This window comes from Anticarsia gemmatalis, chromosome 4 (assembly GCF_050436995.1).
Source record: "Anticarsia gemmatalis isolate Benzon Research Colony breed Stoneville strain chromosome 4, ilAntGemm2 primary, whole genome shotgun sequence".
Taxonomy (NCBI): domain Eukaryota; kingdom Metazoa; phylum Arthropoda; class Insecta; order Lepidoptera; family Erebidae; genus Anticarsia; species Anticarsia gemmatalis.
In genome coordinates, this window is record NC_134748.1 from 6,961,047 (window position 1) to 6,978,796 (window position 17,750).

The 17,750-nt window shown below is 35.2% G+C and overlaps 2 protein-coding genes across 3 annotated transcripts; both read right to left on the reverse strand.

Moving 5' to 3' along the window:
• Positions 1 to 307: 307 nt before the first annotated feature.
• On the reverse strand, positions 308 to 1,476 carry LOC142972678 (uncharacterized). Its single transcript, XM_076113968.1, has 4 exons — positions 1,290 to 1,476; positions 1,061 to 1,201; positions 666 to 903; positions 308 to 580 (listed from the first exon to the last, which is right to left on the reverse strand). The coding sequence occupies exons 1-4, from the start codon at positions 1,406 to 1,408 to the stop codon at positions 461 to 463; spliced, it is 618 nt and encodes a 205-aa protein (XP_075970083.1). The 5' UTR covers positions 1,409 to 1,476; the 3' UTR covers positions 308 to 460.
• A 403-nt stretch (positions 1,477 to 1,879) lies between these two features.
• LOC142972360 (carboxypeptidase A4-like) lies at positions 1,880 to 17,179 on the reverse strand. 2 transcript variants are annotated; one of them, XM_076113415.1, is made up of 9 exons: positions 16,436 to 17,179; positions 9,692 to 9,904; positions 8,486 to 8,742; positions 8,156 to 8,365; positions 7,704 to 7,878; positions 7,133 to 7,283; positions 4,990 to 5,179; positions 2,776 to 2,922; positions 1,880 to 2,584 (listed from the first exon to the last, which is right to left on the reverse strand). In XM_076113415.1, the coding sequence occupies exons 1-9, from the start codon at positions 17,082 to 17,084 to the stop codon at positions 2,369 to 2,371; spliced, it is 2,208 nt and encodes a 735-aa protein (XP_075969530.1). In that variant the 5' UTR covers positions 17,085 to 17,179; the 3' UTR covers positions 1,880 to 2,368. The 2 variants fall into 2 exon arrangements, with proteins under 2 accessions (XP_075969530.1, XP_075969529.1); XM_076113414.1 differs by having other exon boundaries at positions 16,424 to 17,179.
• Positions 17,180 to 17,750: the final 571 nt, after the last annotated feature.

Genomic DNA, 17,750 nt, shown 5'->3' on the forward strand with positions numbered 1-17,750 from the left:
CATTTCATCTGGATTTATTGTTGTATAAACTGGGAAATGTTTTATATTTGCTTGTCGTGTTACTTCCGGCGTCGACCCTTTGTTCGCCTTTGTGTTCACTTGTTATTGGATGAATGACCATATAAATTATCTAGATGAATGAATGTGCCAATGACTTGTGTTGAATGATCATGTAATGTTAAGTTCATACTTTGTTATCATTGTACCCAGTCATACTTTAGAAGTAGTTTATGCCAGGAAATTTTCGGTTTAGGCTTTAAGAGGTATTTTTTAAAACTTCAATTTGTTAAAAACAAAACAAGTAAAATATGTTAAGGTTAAGATTATTTATTAAGTAACAGTCTTGTAGCACTTTTAACAATAATAGGTATATTCCTACTCAGAAGACAGGGGACTGGAACACACCTAGTAATATTAGGACTAGGAGGTAGTTGCTTTGGTAAAGGGTTGACACAAATACTTATTTCATTTGCTTCAATGAGCGAACAAATAATACTGCTAATACAGCAATCACTGCACTGCCTACTGTACCAACTATTATCTTCTTCTTCTTTGTATTGTTAGACTCTTCCCGGAGTACCTGAAAATATAATGATAATTATTACAGACTTTAAAAGCTCCAAAATATTAAAAATTATTTATTAAGTGCATAAGATAGAACTTACTTTGAGTTGTGTGTGCAGTGCAATATCCATAGAATTTAAAATATTAGTTATTTCACTTAAAGTTGATAGTGCAATATCAGATGCATATTTGTCTTTGTGGATCAAGCAGTCTGCCACTTTACTTGTTTTCTTCAGAGCTATCGTATTGGCCAATACGCTTAAGTAGATCCTGTATAGATGATTTGAGCTTTCTTCTATAATGTCCATTATCTCTATGGGACCCAGTTTTGATGTTGTTCTGAAACATTAGTTAGAAATTAATACATATTATTATGAAGTATATTTATTATTATGCACCAATGATGTTGGTGGCTTTAAAGGTGGTGGCTTTAAAGGTGATGTTGATACATGGTTTCAAAACTAAATAAGCTATATAAAACTGAATAATATCTCACCCTATCTTGTTCTCGTCATAAATGGGTAAGTTTTTCACTTCTTCAATGAGTTTTTTTCTGATCTCAGCATCATCTACTCCCAGCTTGATGAGATCTTCTTCAGACAACTCCGTTAATGTAGTTTGACCTATATTATGTTTCCTACAATTACAAATTCACTTATTTTAAAAAGCTTTCCATTGAGTATTTCAAAAATAAATGAGAAATTAAACGAAAAATCTCTTCTTACATAAATATATCGACATATTTCTCGGCTCCGAGGCCAACCAGAATAGCACTTATAGTCACATCAAACTCGGTAGGATCTATTTTGGTGGTCATTGGATTTTTATCTGCATATACACTCATTTTTATTGAAATAATGGAGTTTATTATTTTTAAAATTACAGTCCGCTTGAATGCGAGGCATACATATGTCAATTTGACACTTCGGTGACAGGACAGTAGAGAGCATAGATGTTTTTCTTCCGTATTTTTTGTTGTGGCAATAACCATGGACGCAATATTTATTAAATTGATAGTATAATGTTTAATGTACCTACTAACAACGATAATAAATACTATCAAAATTTATTCTAATGATTTTACAATCAACAAATTATGGGCTATGAAGGAACTTAATCATATACTGTTACATCTTGATTCACCAAGGCAGAAATGTTATCTGACTAAAGACTAAAGCTAATGATAGTAGTTCCGAATTATTTACCACAGATACTTTTAGGTACTCATTTAAACATATTTTTTAAACTAGTTGGTGCTTAAATTCTAAAGGTAAGATATTTACATAATAAGGTTATCTACTTGAAAAAAAAAACATTTAAATTTTAATCACATTCTCTTGTTTTTATTTCTACATACCCAAATAAACATTCACCACAGTTAATACAAAATGTATAACGCTACATATCTAATCTAATAATAAATAAATTTATTCGTTTGTACACTTGGACTAAAAACCTAGCAACTAAAAAAACTTTGTATCATTGCAACATTGATTCATAAATAATATAATCTATCTAAGTGCACCAACGATTTTATTTATAAATGCATAATCGTTACAAATGCTGACTATCACATAAAGAACTAACTATCCGCTAAATGCTACATCACAGTACTAAAAAATATATCTGTATTGTGATTTTACTAACTCTTCCCGTTATAATTTTTAGGTAAGCTAGCAGTTAACTTGATTTAATATAAAGAAGTTGTAGCGAATTTGCGGATGGCCTCAATCTTAATCATGATACCTATTTAATTTTTGGCGAGGCATTGAGCAATTAGTTACTAATCCAATAGTGTTGTCACTTATAATCCCGGCGATAAATTATCAACTATTGCTTTAATAGCTTGCCAGGTTTCGCGGCCAGTAGGAACTATTTGTGAGCCTGGCAACAGGAAACCGTATGGCCCGAAGGAATCGCGTAGATTTATGTGATACGAAAATTTGATCCCAGCTCGCGCTTTCGCCCAGTCGTGGGACATCCCCGAAGCTGGTTGTCGAATTTCAGCGGCGGTGCCAACCTGTAAAATAAATTACACTTAAGTCAAGTAAGTTCCAAAGTTCTGGGATGTGTAAGACATTAAATGTGATATTTTTTTAAACTTAACTTGCAAAAAACATTTCATCGCCGATGTTGCGGCTGACTGTACCTTGTACGCAGAAATTATTATCTATTTGTCAAGAAACATAATTATAGTGTGTAAAAACTAACCTGGTATTTGGTGCCATATAAGTCAGCGAGTGCGACGGTGGCCAACTTGCCCATCTCGGTGAGGACGCCGTCGTCAGCGAACGCCTCGTGCATGTGAGAACTGGGCACGAGCCACGCTTGTGAGTACGCGTGCAGTGAGAGGTACAACTATAACACACAAGAACATCGTATCAATCAAGCTTTGTAGGTTTATTGTACGAAACAAGGTTGAGATCTAGGAAAAGTAGATACAAACAGAACTTGTTTGTACAGTCGTAGGAACACAATGTGTTGCTACCATAAATGTTCGAACGTTTATGGCAGGCAAGTAGCAGTCAAAAGAACCTTTGAAGCTTTTCATTCCCCAGTTAGGAGCGCTTGGTGGAACCATATTTATGAATACCTACCAAGATTAAATCTTGCAATCGCAACAATTTGCAACATCGCATTAATTACAGAATAAGGGCCAGTTTCGCACTTTATGAACTATCTGTAATATCCTATCTGCTAGATTAAGACAGCAAATGTATGAAAGAAACTGTTAACTTTTCAAATGATAAACTATCTAACACTTATTCAAAAGGGATAAAACTGCGCTTAAGTATTATGTCGCACTGAAATCGAATAGGTTTATATTCCTTTTCTACCTAATTCATTGTTTGTTGTTATATTGCTGGGAATTGAACCCAACAAACACCTACACCAACACTAGACCCACTGCGCCGTACACCAACATCATTAGTTGGTTCATTAGTCTCGTGGCTACAATAATTAGGTATAGTTAGTTGTTGCGGTTAGATCTCTATGTCCATACAAGTGTCTGTAATTACGAGCTACACACACGCCTCGGAGTAGAAACGTACTATGACTTAATCGTTGTCATGAGACGTTATAGTTCCGGTTCGTTGAAAGCTTAATTCGATATAATTATCCGTGTTTTAATTTTATGTAGTGTTGAAGACGTTATACCTAGTTATTTTGAGTAGCAATAAAATTGCAAATAGGACGTTGTAAAACTTGTTTTTTAACATAGTTATTAGACTACAACACATGGTATTCTTTCATGGCACTATACATGAGAGCTCTCACGTACATTATATCCTATTTTTACTTCAGTATATAATGATTTAAATACACATAGAGTTTCTTGCATAGGTAAATTTAGTTTGTTTCATCATTTAAATATGTCAAGTGTATCAGTACAAATTTTAAGGTGTACATTTTGAAAGTGTAGTAGAAAATCGGTGGAAAGTAACGATGTGGGCAAATACCGTGTTCCGTCACAATTTCCCGCGATTGACATGCGGTCTAACTTTACGGTTTTAACCAATGATAAATTGCTGCACTTATATGCAATTGTAACTTTTACTGATTTCTTTTTGAGAATAACTCGTGCATTTTGGATTAGGTGAAGTAAATACAGTCGATTGAATAATTAGATATAGGTAATGATAATTGTCATTGGTCTCTGTTGTCGTGTTTTAATTTTAGTGAAATAGCGTACCTACTTAATTAGTAATTAGTATTTTAGCCCTAACAAGATAGCTTTCGATATTTTTGTAACGATAGCACAAGTATCTAATATATAATCTCTTGCATCACCACGCTGTTCTGGTTAGCCTAATAGAACTAAACAAGATCTAAAGTGAAAACGAATCATAAGGAGTCATTACCCTATAATTGTAGGTAATAATTATCCATTTACATGAGCGCTGTAAATGGTGAATAAGTACATGTAATTGTGTATAATCGCACAAATGCATCACGCGACACATACTAGGAGATAGAAACCAAGATTGTGTGGAACTTAGTTCGTAGATAGTAAACTAACGATATCATTTCATAGCACTTATGGCTAATAAAATGCAGGTTGAAGAATGATCGTAAACTTGATGGAAAGGGCAACGAAGTATGTCAGTATTCTGAAGAGGAACAATGGTTAAAGGCTTATTGCGGTGTTTATGAGTGCAGGCACTTGTGAAGCAGCCGTCGACATCATTGAGCGATAAAGGTTCGAACATTTGAAAGAAACAAATGCTTAACTAAAAGTTGGAGTAACTTATTATACAGAATAGGTTCAGATAATGTATGTTAAACTTATTATAACGCTGATTGGCGTTATTATTATTATTCAACGGCGTGGTAGATTGTCTAGCTAGCATCAATAACAGAAAAAAAGCAAATATGGTATGAGACATCATTAATTAAAAGCTATGTTACATTTACTATAGTTACCTTAATTTGTCCTCTATGTTCTGAAAGGAACTCGGAAACGGCTCGAGTCTCAGGCTCACTGAAGGGATGGGGGCCAGCGTAGTTGTCTGAACAAGGGTCTGTCGACGAATCCTTCTCCCCCCAATGATAGTTCCAGTTGCGATCCGCGTCCACGCCAACACATTCTGTCCGGCCCCAGTTCCATGGAAACCTGCACAAAGAAACAATGACACGGTTTAATGTATTTTTATGTCACCACGAATGGATTAGAGCCTAACTGATATTTAAGAACGAAATTCCTCATTAAGAAGAATACGTTTTGATCACCAGATTTACATTACATCGCGCAAATTTTAGGACGAGAAAGTGCAAGGTAAGTATGTACATATACAACGATAAATAGGGATTAAAAAATCTTTGTAGATATTAAAACAGAAATAGAAACTTCAACAAACAAGATACAATACTATATTTTCTTCTTAGAACACGATTCCGCGATTGTAAAATGCAAAGTACGATAATGATAATTGCTCTTTCGTGTGTCGAGAATCTTTGCGTGAGATTATTCTATTTTAAACATTATTTAAGGCGTTACAATCAAATTATAATAAGATATTATAATACTATTGTACTTAAAATATATCTTTATATGAGATATATAATGGTTATTACATAAGATATTATACTACATAATGGTGACTCTCGATGGCTCGTAAATCATAATTATTGTCGCAGTGGATGGTTTTCATATAAAGATTATATTGTCATTAGCTACATAGGTTCTTGATCCCGGTGATTGATATTATTTTGATAAGACATAATAACATCACAGTAGAAACTAGAAAGTATTATTAGTCACATGAATTATACCCTGAATTAGACTGGTATTTCGTAATTAAGAGATTATGATTGTTATGAGTGAAACCGAATAACCTAGCGAAAGTATACCACTAAATAAAATTCTTTAGGTATTAAATTAGTTCTGTAGTTACCATTGTAAAGAGGAACATTCCATTCCAATATAAACGACTCCTACGTATCACAAAACATAATATACCTACCTACTCTCTTACTTATTGTAGCGCGCTAAGAGTAAAACCTTCATAGAGATTTTATCTTTAATGTTTGAACCTGCGACCTCTCGATCGAAATTCCGATGCCTTAACCATTAGGATATTGGCGTCTTATATGATTTTTATGTTGGCCGGAAGCAGCAAGCGACCGAGGGGACTGGAAGTCTAGGGGAGAGGCCTTTGCTCAGCAGTGGGACACAGAAATAGGCTAGATAAAAAAAAAAGTAAATAATATGTTTCTTTGTATTAACAATGAATAAATAACCTACGTCATATACTCAAGAGCATCGAGTATGCGGCTCTTCCTTTTTACGTCCAACTGTCCAAGTAAAACAAGTACCTGTTTTAAAGATGGCGTGTATCGTGCCAAAGGTTAAGAATGTTTGTTTTTACTCAATAATGGATGTAACTTTTACTTTTTACTTGTTTTGTACATATACAAACAAAGAGATAAGAGATATAAGCCGTGTGAAATATAACATGGACAAAATTTTCCGGTTGACACACGAACGAGATTGTCAGGATGTACTACGCTCATATTAACATGTTTAACTTAACTTTCTACACAAGTGTAAAGTATAAAAAGTTGTAAAAATCATCAGTAATGATTGCATTATATTTTGTTTCGTATTTCTTTTATATAAAATGGAGAGTAAGTGTGCTAGCTAATGGTAATCGTAAGTGGTCATCGCCGTCAATAGCGGACACTTTCAAAAGAACTGTGTTTACCAATGGTGTTTTATTGGTTTCATTGAGAACTGCTATTTTATTTATGTAGGTTGCCAACCTTGAGTTAAGCTTGGCTTAGCTTAATTCGCACATTTGATTATTCATATTTGATTGCCGGAGGAAGACTTTGTATAATCCAAGCTACGAACTGTATAAAACTTAATTTGCGATAATAAAGCTAAACCAATTTAGTTCAGCTTTTGTACTCTAATCTGTAATCTGTGAACAAAACAAATATCTACATGTACGAACCTACGATACATATTCCGTATAAGTGAAATTGCAACTCAAACCAGTTTTTTAATGGGACTAGTACTACGATTTCCCGTAAAAGTTGATGTACATCATTCTTATATACTGACCATCCTACATAGTAGTCGTCGGAGTGGTCGGCGAGACGCGAACGTGTTTTCCTCCAGAGCCGGTCGTGCGTGTGTGAGTGCTCGTAACCGTCTGGGTTCATCACCGGCATGATGTAGAAGTCGGCCTGCTTCAGTACCTCGTACTCAGCTCCTAAATATAGAAAACAAGTTATTAATATGCCTATTAGTTGTGTTATGCTATTAATCGCATGCTTAAAATCGAAGAAAGTGTACCTACTCAATCAATTTTGTGAATCTATTTGCTATTTGTTTTGGTGATAGTTGAGTCATATATCTAGTATGCACGGCAAACTCGCTGGTGTAACTCGGTTACTGAACTTCTTTTGCTAAATAGAACTAATGTTTGCAAAACAGGAGCGCGATTCTGTACAGTCTGTACCATCGAGTATCGAGAGTTTGACATTAAAAATTGACTACCAAATTAGTTTTTACGGAAAACGCGCTAAACAGATTTTAGTGTAAAATTTATCGATAGCTACTATAGCTAGGCGGTTGTCGGTATTCGATAGTAGTAGAGAATAGAGCTACAGTATTATTATAGAGTCCATACCTAGGCCTTTCTCTCCTTCAACTAGTGCATGCAACATCCAGGTGGCGACGGCTGGTGCTATCCACTCCCGCGCGTGTGACCCTCCATCGATCCAGACAGCAGGCTTCATCCGCGACCGAAGCTTCCATTTCTTCTTATTCCCTTTGTTACCATGTGTATCGTTTGACATTGATATCTAGCAACAAAAAAACTTGATTATGTGCCTGTTTACTCATCTAAAAATCTGATAGATAAAAGGGACATAAAAGCTGTGTATGTTAAACTACGGCCTAACCCCTTCCCCTCGTTTGGGAGGAGACCCTTGCCCTGCAGTGGGACAGTAATGGGTTGAAAAAAAAATTTTACTAGTAGAGCTAACCGATACTGTCTTATGCATAGATGATGATAGAATTTGTTGCTTTTAAAACTTACTTAGTTATATCGGATGTGTACTATTAAATCTTCATAATTACCTTTACTGCAACCAATGGCAATCCCTCTGAGGAATGACCCAATGGTACAATCTCTACCAAATCTGAATAAGAATGTTGTAAATATTCCAAATATCGTATAATGTCTGCGTATCGATGATATCGTCTCCAGGTCATCGGGTGACCTCGCATTTGTTCTAACTCCAACCTTTGCTTTTTCGAAAGTCGTGGATTCTCGTAAGTTATTGCTTTCTGTGAAAAAAAAGGAAAATTTTAATCCTGTACTTATACATGGCGGACTACAGCATATGGAAAGAACCTTCACGAAAGAAACAAATGAAAGAACCTTCAAGAACCTTCATAATATTTTACCTGTAAGTCCCATATAACTACGTCGAAATCTATCTTGTTCGATTTAAGGTGATCTTTAATATCAACTAGTAGATCTGGTGGTACAAGGAGATCTGTAGTGCCATTCAGTGTTGGTGAAGTCCACCACATTACTCCCGACCCTTGCGCTTCTTCTTGCAACTCCAACATTTCATGAACCTTCCATGGAGCGTCAGGAACTGTTCTTAGTAACTGGTATCCTTTGTAGTTCTTCCTTATCGCTTTCTTCACTGGCTTTACTGCAATACAAAATATTATTTTAAACCATTTCTGTCCGACTGTTAGGCAAGGTATCCTCCCGAAAGAGGGGATAGACCTTATACCACACTTGCCAAGTGAGGGTTGTGAAATACAATATATATATTTTTTTTAATATATTGTTAATTATATATTTATTACGAAATAATAATGGTCAGTTTATAATAGTAGATAGTAGTAAAACAACTCGTAATGTACACTAGTACTCTAGAAAGTGAAGAACGGTAACGATAAGTAATGTCTTCACTTTCATCTGACGACGTGTTTCATACAATGTTTCAAATTCATTTTCTAACTAAGCATTACGTAAAAATGTTCTAAAACACAAAAAATGAAATAATTGTGAAATTATAAACTACATGTTGACTAGAAAACAGAGCTAAGTTTGTAAATAAAACGAAATGTTATAACAAAAAGTGCATCGTCTAAGACTAAGCGCGGAACTTTTCGCTGCAGTACACAAGCAATAGAAGTAATAACCAGACTAGAACGCATTTAACGGCAATTAGCTTCATATTAAATTCATTTTTGAAAAATAGAGTGTCTATGTGTCTCGTAAAAAGGTACGTAAGCTTTGAAGCCGTTAGGGGTTAATGACGTGAAAGTGTTTATTCCACAGAACCGCATTTATTAGCTCATAAACTATACGACGTATCATTTTCACAATTGCGTTATAAAATGTTTGACAATAAAAAATATATCTGATCTATCGGATGATAAAATGTGTTCTCTTTCAAGAAACTTATTCCGCTTCTTGTGAGATTAAGTAAACATATGTAGAGAAAAAAAAGTTAACGTTTTTATTGCGAAACTATACGTATGTTGTTCAAATTACAAAATATCGCGTCGAATGACATACTTCTAAAGAAGTACGTCAAAAAGAAAGCAATAAATCCTAGCCGAATCGAAGTATTAAATAATGAATCTTACTTATAGTATTTGTTTGTGTAGCGTAAGCGCCGTCTCCATCTTCGCTGTCCATTAGTACATGGAACCAGGTGCTTGGTGCCGCCGTAAAAGGCAGCGGGGTGGTGGTCGTAACAGATTTCTTAGGAACGTCGTCATCCATAAACCAACTGGTGTCAAAGAACGACCACGTCGATTTTGACTTCCACAGCCAATTGTAAATTGTTGAAAAGAATCCTGTGAACACACAAAGGTATTTGAAATTTCTTAAATGTACAAGCTTAGAAAGACGTTATATGCAGCTTAAGTATGTGGTATGTCAACTTTAGATCGGATGTATCGTGTAGTTTTTATTAAAAATGCTACATAATTCAATAGGTATGCTACTGGAAGCTCTGCGCCGTGACTGCCACTTTAAGGAGAAACTATTTTATGTCAGTAGGACGAGAAGTATCGAGCAAGAACTGTATGCGGGTGCGCGAGCGCAGCCTCCGAACAATAAATGCGCATTTTTCCTGTTCCCTTCATAGCGTTCACTTGCTACTCTAGTTTTTTTGCTCGAAAAACAATAACTTAGTATGACATTAAAATGTACGCTATTTCTTATAAAGGTTATAAACAATTTCCCAAATCACAACCACTGGAAAAAGAGATAGAATTATTATTCGCGAGAGAAATTAGCAACTTTAATAAACATTGATTAGATTTAAATAGGCATAGGAAATGTCTATAGAATTTTAATTTGATTAAAGATATTACTAGGAATACTAGTCAACGATCACTACTAAAAGTTAATTACTAATATTGAAATGAGAAAATTTATTTGCGTATGAGCATCAATACAAGATTTATATAGTCATTAAAATGTACTTTCAATTATAATCACATAGAAATACAGCCTCACGACATGTAAGTATCTATTAGTGGTTTGCAAATCATATTTTATAGTGACCCACTTAATTAATAACATAATTTATATCCCAAAGCTACGTATAAGTACTAAAACTGTAATCAATTATAAGTTTATAGAAGCGTTACAAAGCCTAAGTAAATAAATGTCATTCTATAGATTTGCATGTCAGGGTTTAGTTACTATTGTATTCTATAACACACGTATTTAGAAATAGCGTTGCCATAAATAAAGTTTGAAGTAAAACAAACTTTTGTTCGATACTCTTCCGTGCGTCTGGATTATTCTTACTCCGGGATACAAGACTTTAACTAATGTATTTGGTTAAGCAGCTTTAGTACATCCAATACAACAGCAATAGTAGCTCGATTCTGTACAATTACGTACCGAGTATCGACCACCGGCTAGCTATCGATAAATTTTACACAAAAATATTTTTAGCGCCTCTACCGGGCTCCGTATGAACTATTTTGGCAGTACAATTTAATAGAAAAATTTTCGATACTCGACAGTACCGACTGTAGAGAATTTCGCTACTGTTATAGATCTAGTATTCACTTTTTATTCGAAATCCGTTTAGGAGCGTGTGTAGTCATCAATTAAACGGTAGGCTTCACTTGCGCACTATAATAGTGTGTTGTTTGAACAGGTAACGAACCATGTTTGTTAACAATTTCAACATTCTAGCGCTGTAAGGAGCAGTGACTTCGCATTTCTAATATTAAGTTTTGTAAAATGAAGTAAATCGATTTTACAAACTATGCTTCTTTGCGGTTTCTACATGTATGGAACATTTTTACATTAATGGAATCAAAGTTAGACAAACTATATTTACACAGTACCTACATTACAAGTTACAACCAGTGACCAGACATTCTCTTAACATTAAATGCAAAATGCTAGTTCTTATAACAAGTGCATACACGGCCCGAAATGTTAGATGTCAATATAATGATCATTTATAAAAAAGTATGAAAATAAAATCCAGACCACAAACGTGTTCAAAAACTACGTGCTTGCAAAAACATTTGGACAAAAAAAGTTAGAGATTTCGTGATTTCTCTAATCACCTGAGTGACAGTATGAAAAACTACTCTGTGACTGTTTGTCAGCTGCTATTGTAGTTTAGTAAATAAAGCGCGTATTTTTACCCTCGTTTAATAATTGATTTCGCTGAAAACATCTTAAATAAATGTTTATACAAAGTAAAGTAGTACAAGGTAAAGGAACTTTAGACAAAAATGTAGTGTCATTGTAAAGTGTCTACTTTATATTATTTTGTTCATATATTAGTGACCAAGTGATATTATTCGAGAATGTTTACTTAATGTTGTAACAACGAGGGTGCTCCTCTCACCGTGAAGTTATGAGCCCTGTCAAGTTACGAATGTTGAGATTAAAAATGCTTTCTAAATGTCAGTATGTATGAATACATGTTTGCTATTAACTTGTGACTGTAAAGCTATATTAGAATACATTGATCATTATAATTTAGTATATTAAAATTATACACAGAAGAGAGTTGTGGACTTTGATCTCTATAAACTCTTGAACTACGAGTGCCGATTTAAAAACCTTTCATTGATGTCGTTTACCGCTAAGTCTAACTAATATTTTTATATTAGAATTTTACCGCGAGACGACTAGTGCTTTATATATAAAAAATACACATAAAACGGTGCTTTTAAATATACGCAATTATGTAAATAAACTCAGTTAGTGTCAGTTGTACGGGACCTTTAATATGATCATTTATCACGAGTGAAGTGTGTCACTGTCTGTCTGTAAGATCAAATGCTCATTACGTATGCAAATACTTATAGAAGGGTATTTATTCTTGGTCACGGTGTTGCATTATTTCTGCAAGTGGTGCGCTGAGAGCAGAGAGTTAGTTTATCAGTTTGGTGAAAGTAATAAATCTACAATCTAAATGATAATTATATTACGAGTGTGTACACGTCTTACTTGTAACATCATTTTGTGTGATTACTGACCGCTTAGTGAACTTTTGACAGCGTTCTTTTTGGCGAGTCTCTTTTTATTTTATAAAAAAAAATTGCTGCGTTCCAAATTAAGTACGTTTTCCTTTGAAATCAAGTATTGTTGCTGTATCTAAACAGTGGCGGATCCTATGATTCAGGATATTACTTGGTGATTTGAAATTTTCCATAATTTTTTTCATTATCAATAGATAAGGACCTTTTTGATAAGTAGTTCGTAAGAAAGCAGTGGACTCGTTGCTTTTTTGTTTGAGTTCATTCATTACCTAATTTATTGTAAGTCTACCATTTATTAAACACTCATTCTTATTTACAGTAAGAATTAAATTAAACTTAAAAATCCACAGATTGCCTCCCGAAGTTTATCTTTACGGTTACAATTATTTCTAATTCACGCATAACTTCGAACAGTCATGAGTATGCCGGTTTCAACAAATATTCCATCTACTTTCATCAATATCGTTGGTATTATGAGTGAATCTATTTATAGATTGGATAAGTTAGAAGGTGCTATGAGTAGTTCCATAACCTGCCGCAACGGGTTACGGTCATAGTAAAGGGCAATTTGGAAGAAAACTTTTACTTTCATATCGTAATAGCAGTAGAACAAGCTTCTCAAATACATTACAATAATTATGGGTATTTTCCAGAACACTTTAATAAGAATTGAATAACACAATTCTAAAAGTTCTTCCTTCTATTTATCTTTGTGGCCCTAGGAGATTTGATCTCTGAACTACTATTTGCTAAGGCTTTCTGCTTGAAAACTTTGAAAGTTGAGTCATTTAAGAAAACAGCTAGTATCTTTATTAGTTTGAGAAATAGTGAGAGCTAATAACCAAACAAAGATATTTGTCAAAACCACAAACCATTGTGTTCGCAGATTTGATCTCACGACCATAAGCTTTGTTGTGTGCGCAAAATATGTATTTATTAAGTCAAAATGGTCGCGAGACATTACCGTACTTATTTTCTCGTAGACCGCTTCGCAAGTCTGTTTAGATCACATTTTCCTTATAGATACTAGATTTAATAAGCCGGTATAAGCTCACATCCGGTGGAATGCAAATACCGTCTAGGCGTGCCGCTTATCACGTATAAAGTTTATGTAAAGGGTATAGGAACGGAAAGTGCGAATTAAAGTTTAAAGCCGAGAAAAAGCTTGCTATTGTGACTATAAAATTTGTGACAGTACCTAATATTTAAAGCATTGAATAAAATTTACAACTGCGCATGAGAGGTAAGGAGTCCATATTCCGTAAACTCATTGTTAGAACAAGCTTTCGAGTTTAGCTGCAAGTAGCAACTCAGACTGTCAGTATTCTGTAACCCACAATGCCTATTACAATTGAAAATATTGTCGCCAATTTACATAAACGAGAAACAAAACTACCTTTGCAAAATTTCCTTGATTACTCATGCAGTCGATTTTACCTTGTTAAGATTTGAAGAGAAAAACAAGTAACAAATCCGCAAGTTCAAACCGGCTTTGCTCCAAACGACATCACAGCAATTATGTAGAAAATAGACCTAATCGAGCCTACGTACTGCATACTTATATTGTTTGCACTGAATGTACAATGAGTGAATGGGGACTGAGTAAGGAGCAGAACTTATTTCAGAACAATGATCATTATAATTATGGCTCGAAGACAAACACACGAACTTTACCTTATAAATTGGGAAATCTTTATACGAAAAAATGTGCGTGCCGCATCCGTGCCGTAGATCAATTCACATTTTATTTTTTATTGCAATTCCAAAAGTAATTCTTAAAAAACTATCTGTGTTGAGTTTACTAGTGTCGATAAACATAGTATTTTACCTTTCCTGGGTTTGTCTACGTGGGTGATAATGCAGGCTGATACTCGTCTTTGTATATCAACTAGCTAAGATCTGGGTCCTCCCTTTCGGAAGTTTCTCAGAATAAAAAGTATTTTAGGTGGTTATTTATGGATTGTTTAGTATCTTTTTTGTTTTGGGCAAGGTTCTCAGTTTATGTAAGCTAGATGTAAGCTGTAATTTTACGGCAAATATATCAAAACAACTATAAAATAATTCAACTCATTTGTTATCTGATATTTATCTAAAAGTGGTGAAACCAGCCCTAAATGTATATGTATTGAAAAGTGTGAAATAACTACAGATTAAGTGAAATGATGTAACTTTCAACAAAAGATTGTATTGGCTCTGAGAAACACGGTACACTTTTTATCATGGGAAATAGACGGAAGCTTAGAAAATGTTTCGTCTAGACGAAGACACGGGTAAAAGTAGTATGTAGCTTACCTACTTACTAACTTTTTACTTTTCTACGTAAGTACTTAATTTACTACTCTATGTGATAGGAAATTATGCCATTCATAGTATATTTTAAAGGATCGTAATAAGTGGCGTCCTGAGGTTGAGGCCCAGATAGAGAGTATAGAACTCCAAAGAAAATCTGTGAAAAACTTAGAAATGGGTTACAATGATGTACGGATTCTTCATTAGAAACTTAGTAACTAGGAAAATTACTGTGAAACTCTACCAGTTACCGGAATTTAATATCTTCAATAACCTGGCCATATTCAAACTGAAATAGGATTGTATCGACACTTATTGGAATAACATGAACGGGCACTAAAATGATTCTTAAGGGGAACAGTGAGAAACAAATAATATTCGGTACACCGTACCTCGTCTCGAGATCAAGCCTGACTTCGTGACCAAAAGGTCCGAGTTATACGTACCTACTTATTATTGATTTCATCAAAAAATCGTCCCACAATTTTGCAAAGTCGTTAAACTAGATGCTCAAATAAGCAGAAGGTACAATTTAAATATTAAAGAGCGAGAATTAGCTAAGTCTAAAAAGGGCAGTTTTACCCTTGAATTAACCACATTTGACAGTTGGAAAAATTGAAATGGCCATAACTTGCAATAGATTTTTATATCGCTTAGATTAAAGAGTTTAAGTAAGAGTTTCCTCGTAAAACAAGAAAAAACATTTCGTAAATAAACACATCTTTCAAATATGTTTTAAAGCGTGAAATAGCGCATTAGAAAGCACAAGTAAAAATATTAAACCGCATTTTTCTTTCTCCTTGTGAATCCGCAATGATTCGGTCACTCGTCGTCTCGCCTACGATTTCATAATGATCATTTTGGGTAGTTGAACTTTTTAGTGAAACTCCTGTTTACGAGACTATGTTCATTGTGCATGCCACATGGCATCACGACTACATTATTTATATGATGTAATAATGCTTCAATATCCGGATCATTATTTGCTATTGTTCGTTTTGTATGTAGCACTTTTCAAGAACTCTAGTTGGTGTTAGACTGTCTTATTTAAAGGAAATGAAATTGAATAGATATTTTGTATGATCTTTCACTAGTATTTCTAACTAACTACTATTTCCTATTCGCGCTTATATTAGGTCTAGCTGTAATTATGAAGGGTAGGTATAAGGGTAAAGTTGTCTGCAGACTTGAGAAAATAAGATTGTTCTATACACTTTCTCAGATGTTCGCGCCATTTAGCTTATCTCGATTCTTCTGTAAATATAGTTCGTAGAGCAAGTCGAATGTTCTATAAGATTGACAAATGTTACCTCGATATTTTGGAGAACATTATGAAGGTATATGAGGTATCTAATAGTAGACTAAGTACCTTTTCCTAGTACGTTTCTTAATTGCGTTTTCTCTATTTAAAATGTAGAGTCTAAACCAAACTAATTAATACTAAGTTACATGTACATTTTAGTATTAAGACGTTACTCTGACTTTTCTGAAATACATTGTGTACAACGGGCATTTGCATGGGCAGATACTCCATGTGCGATATGATATAAATGAACCTACCTAAAAACCAACCTGATTTCGCCGGCTTTTCCGGAACCCTTTTCAATTTATTGTCTTCGAAAAATGATGACAACCACCCTGAATACTTGGGCGGACAAGGAGTTTTCTTATGATATGGTGACTTGGTTGTTTTAGTGCGTCGCATGGGGCGCGTGGTCGGTCGGCGGGTGGTGGTCGGCGAGCGGCGCGTGGTGCTGGTGCGCCGGGTGGTCGGCCGTCGGCTCGTCGCCGGCTTACGAGTCGTGGCCCTCGTTACATGTTCTACGTTGGGAGTCTCCACCAACAAGTACTGATCTCCTATCTGTAGCACAGGAAGCCCCGTCTCCGAATTGGGCTTCACTAGTGGCGGCTTAGTAACTATAAAATTAGTATGACTTTCTATATTAATATTAGTAGTCTTAATTACTTTTTTTTCTTCACCTTTAGCGTTTTTCATAGTCACATTCACTTTAGGGATTTTCCCCTTAAGTATCACTTTAGCACTAAGTGTAGTGGTTCGCGGACGCGGCGGAGGGGTAGTTTCGTACGAGTCCTGGTAATCGTCCCACACTGAGAAAGGGTCTAAGGACTCGGAGTCGGAGATGTCGGCGGAGTGCGGGGGCGGGCGGCGCGCGGCGGCCGCGCACGCCAGCAGCGTTAGCAGCGCCAGGCGACGCGCCATGTGACGAGCGTGTGCGCATGGCGAGGTGCGCGCGCACTGTACGTCCTGCGGCCGGCGTCGGAGTCGGCCGGACCACCTTCCCTGCCACTGTTATTATGCGTCGATGTCGCTTTCAACGCGGCCGCACCGCCGCGCCGCACCGTGCCGCCCGCCATCACTAGGTCAACGCGCCCGCTTCAGCTATCTACAAGACCATTTCTTTTGCACATCTTTGTATGGTCCATGTTACCTTACACCGCGAGTAATATAAAAAACATATCTAAATCTATCTTTCTCTCTGAATATAATTATTATCACAAAAAATCTAACTTCATTTATTTTTTGTTAAATGTAACATTTTTCTTTCTAATGAGGTACCGTTAAATTTTCTTTTTAATACTCGAACACCGTGAGCAGTTACTTTAGGAGGTGTTTTTTGCACTACAATATTGTATTTTACGTTAGAGATTGCGACGTTTGAATAAAAAAATATTAATGCAAAACGGAAAGACCATTTCGTTAATTTCAGAAAGACCGCTTAGCACTATTTTGAGCAAAATTGGATGAATATCATAAATACAATGATACTCATTTGGAGATTATTATATTACTGACTTTACTAAATAGATTTTTGTACACTCGTAAATAACAGTTTGTTGAAACAACATGCGAAATGAAAACGTAGAA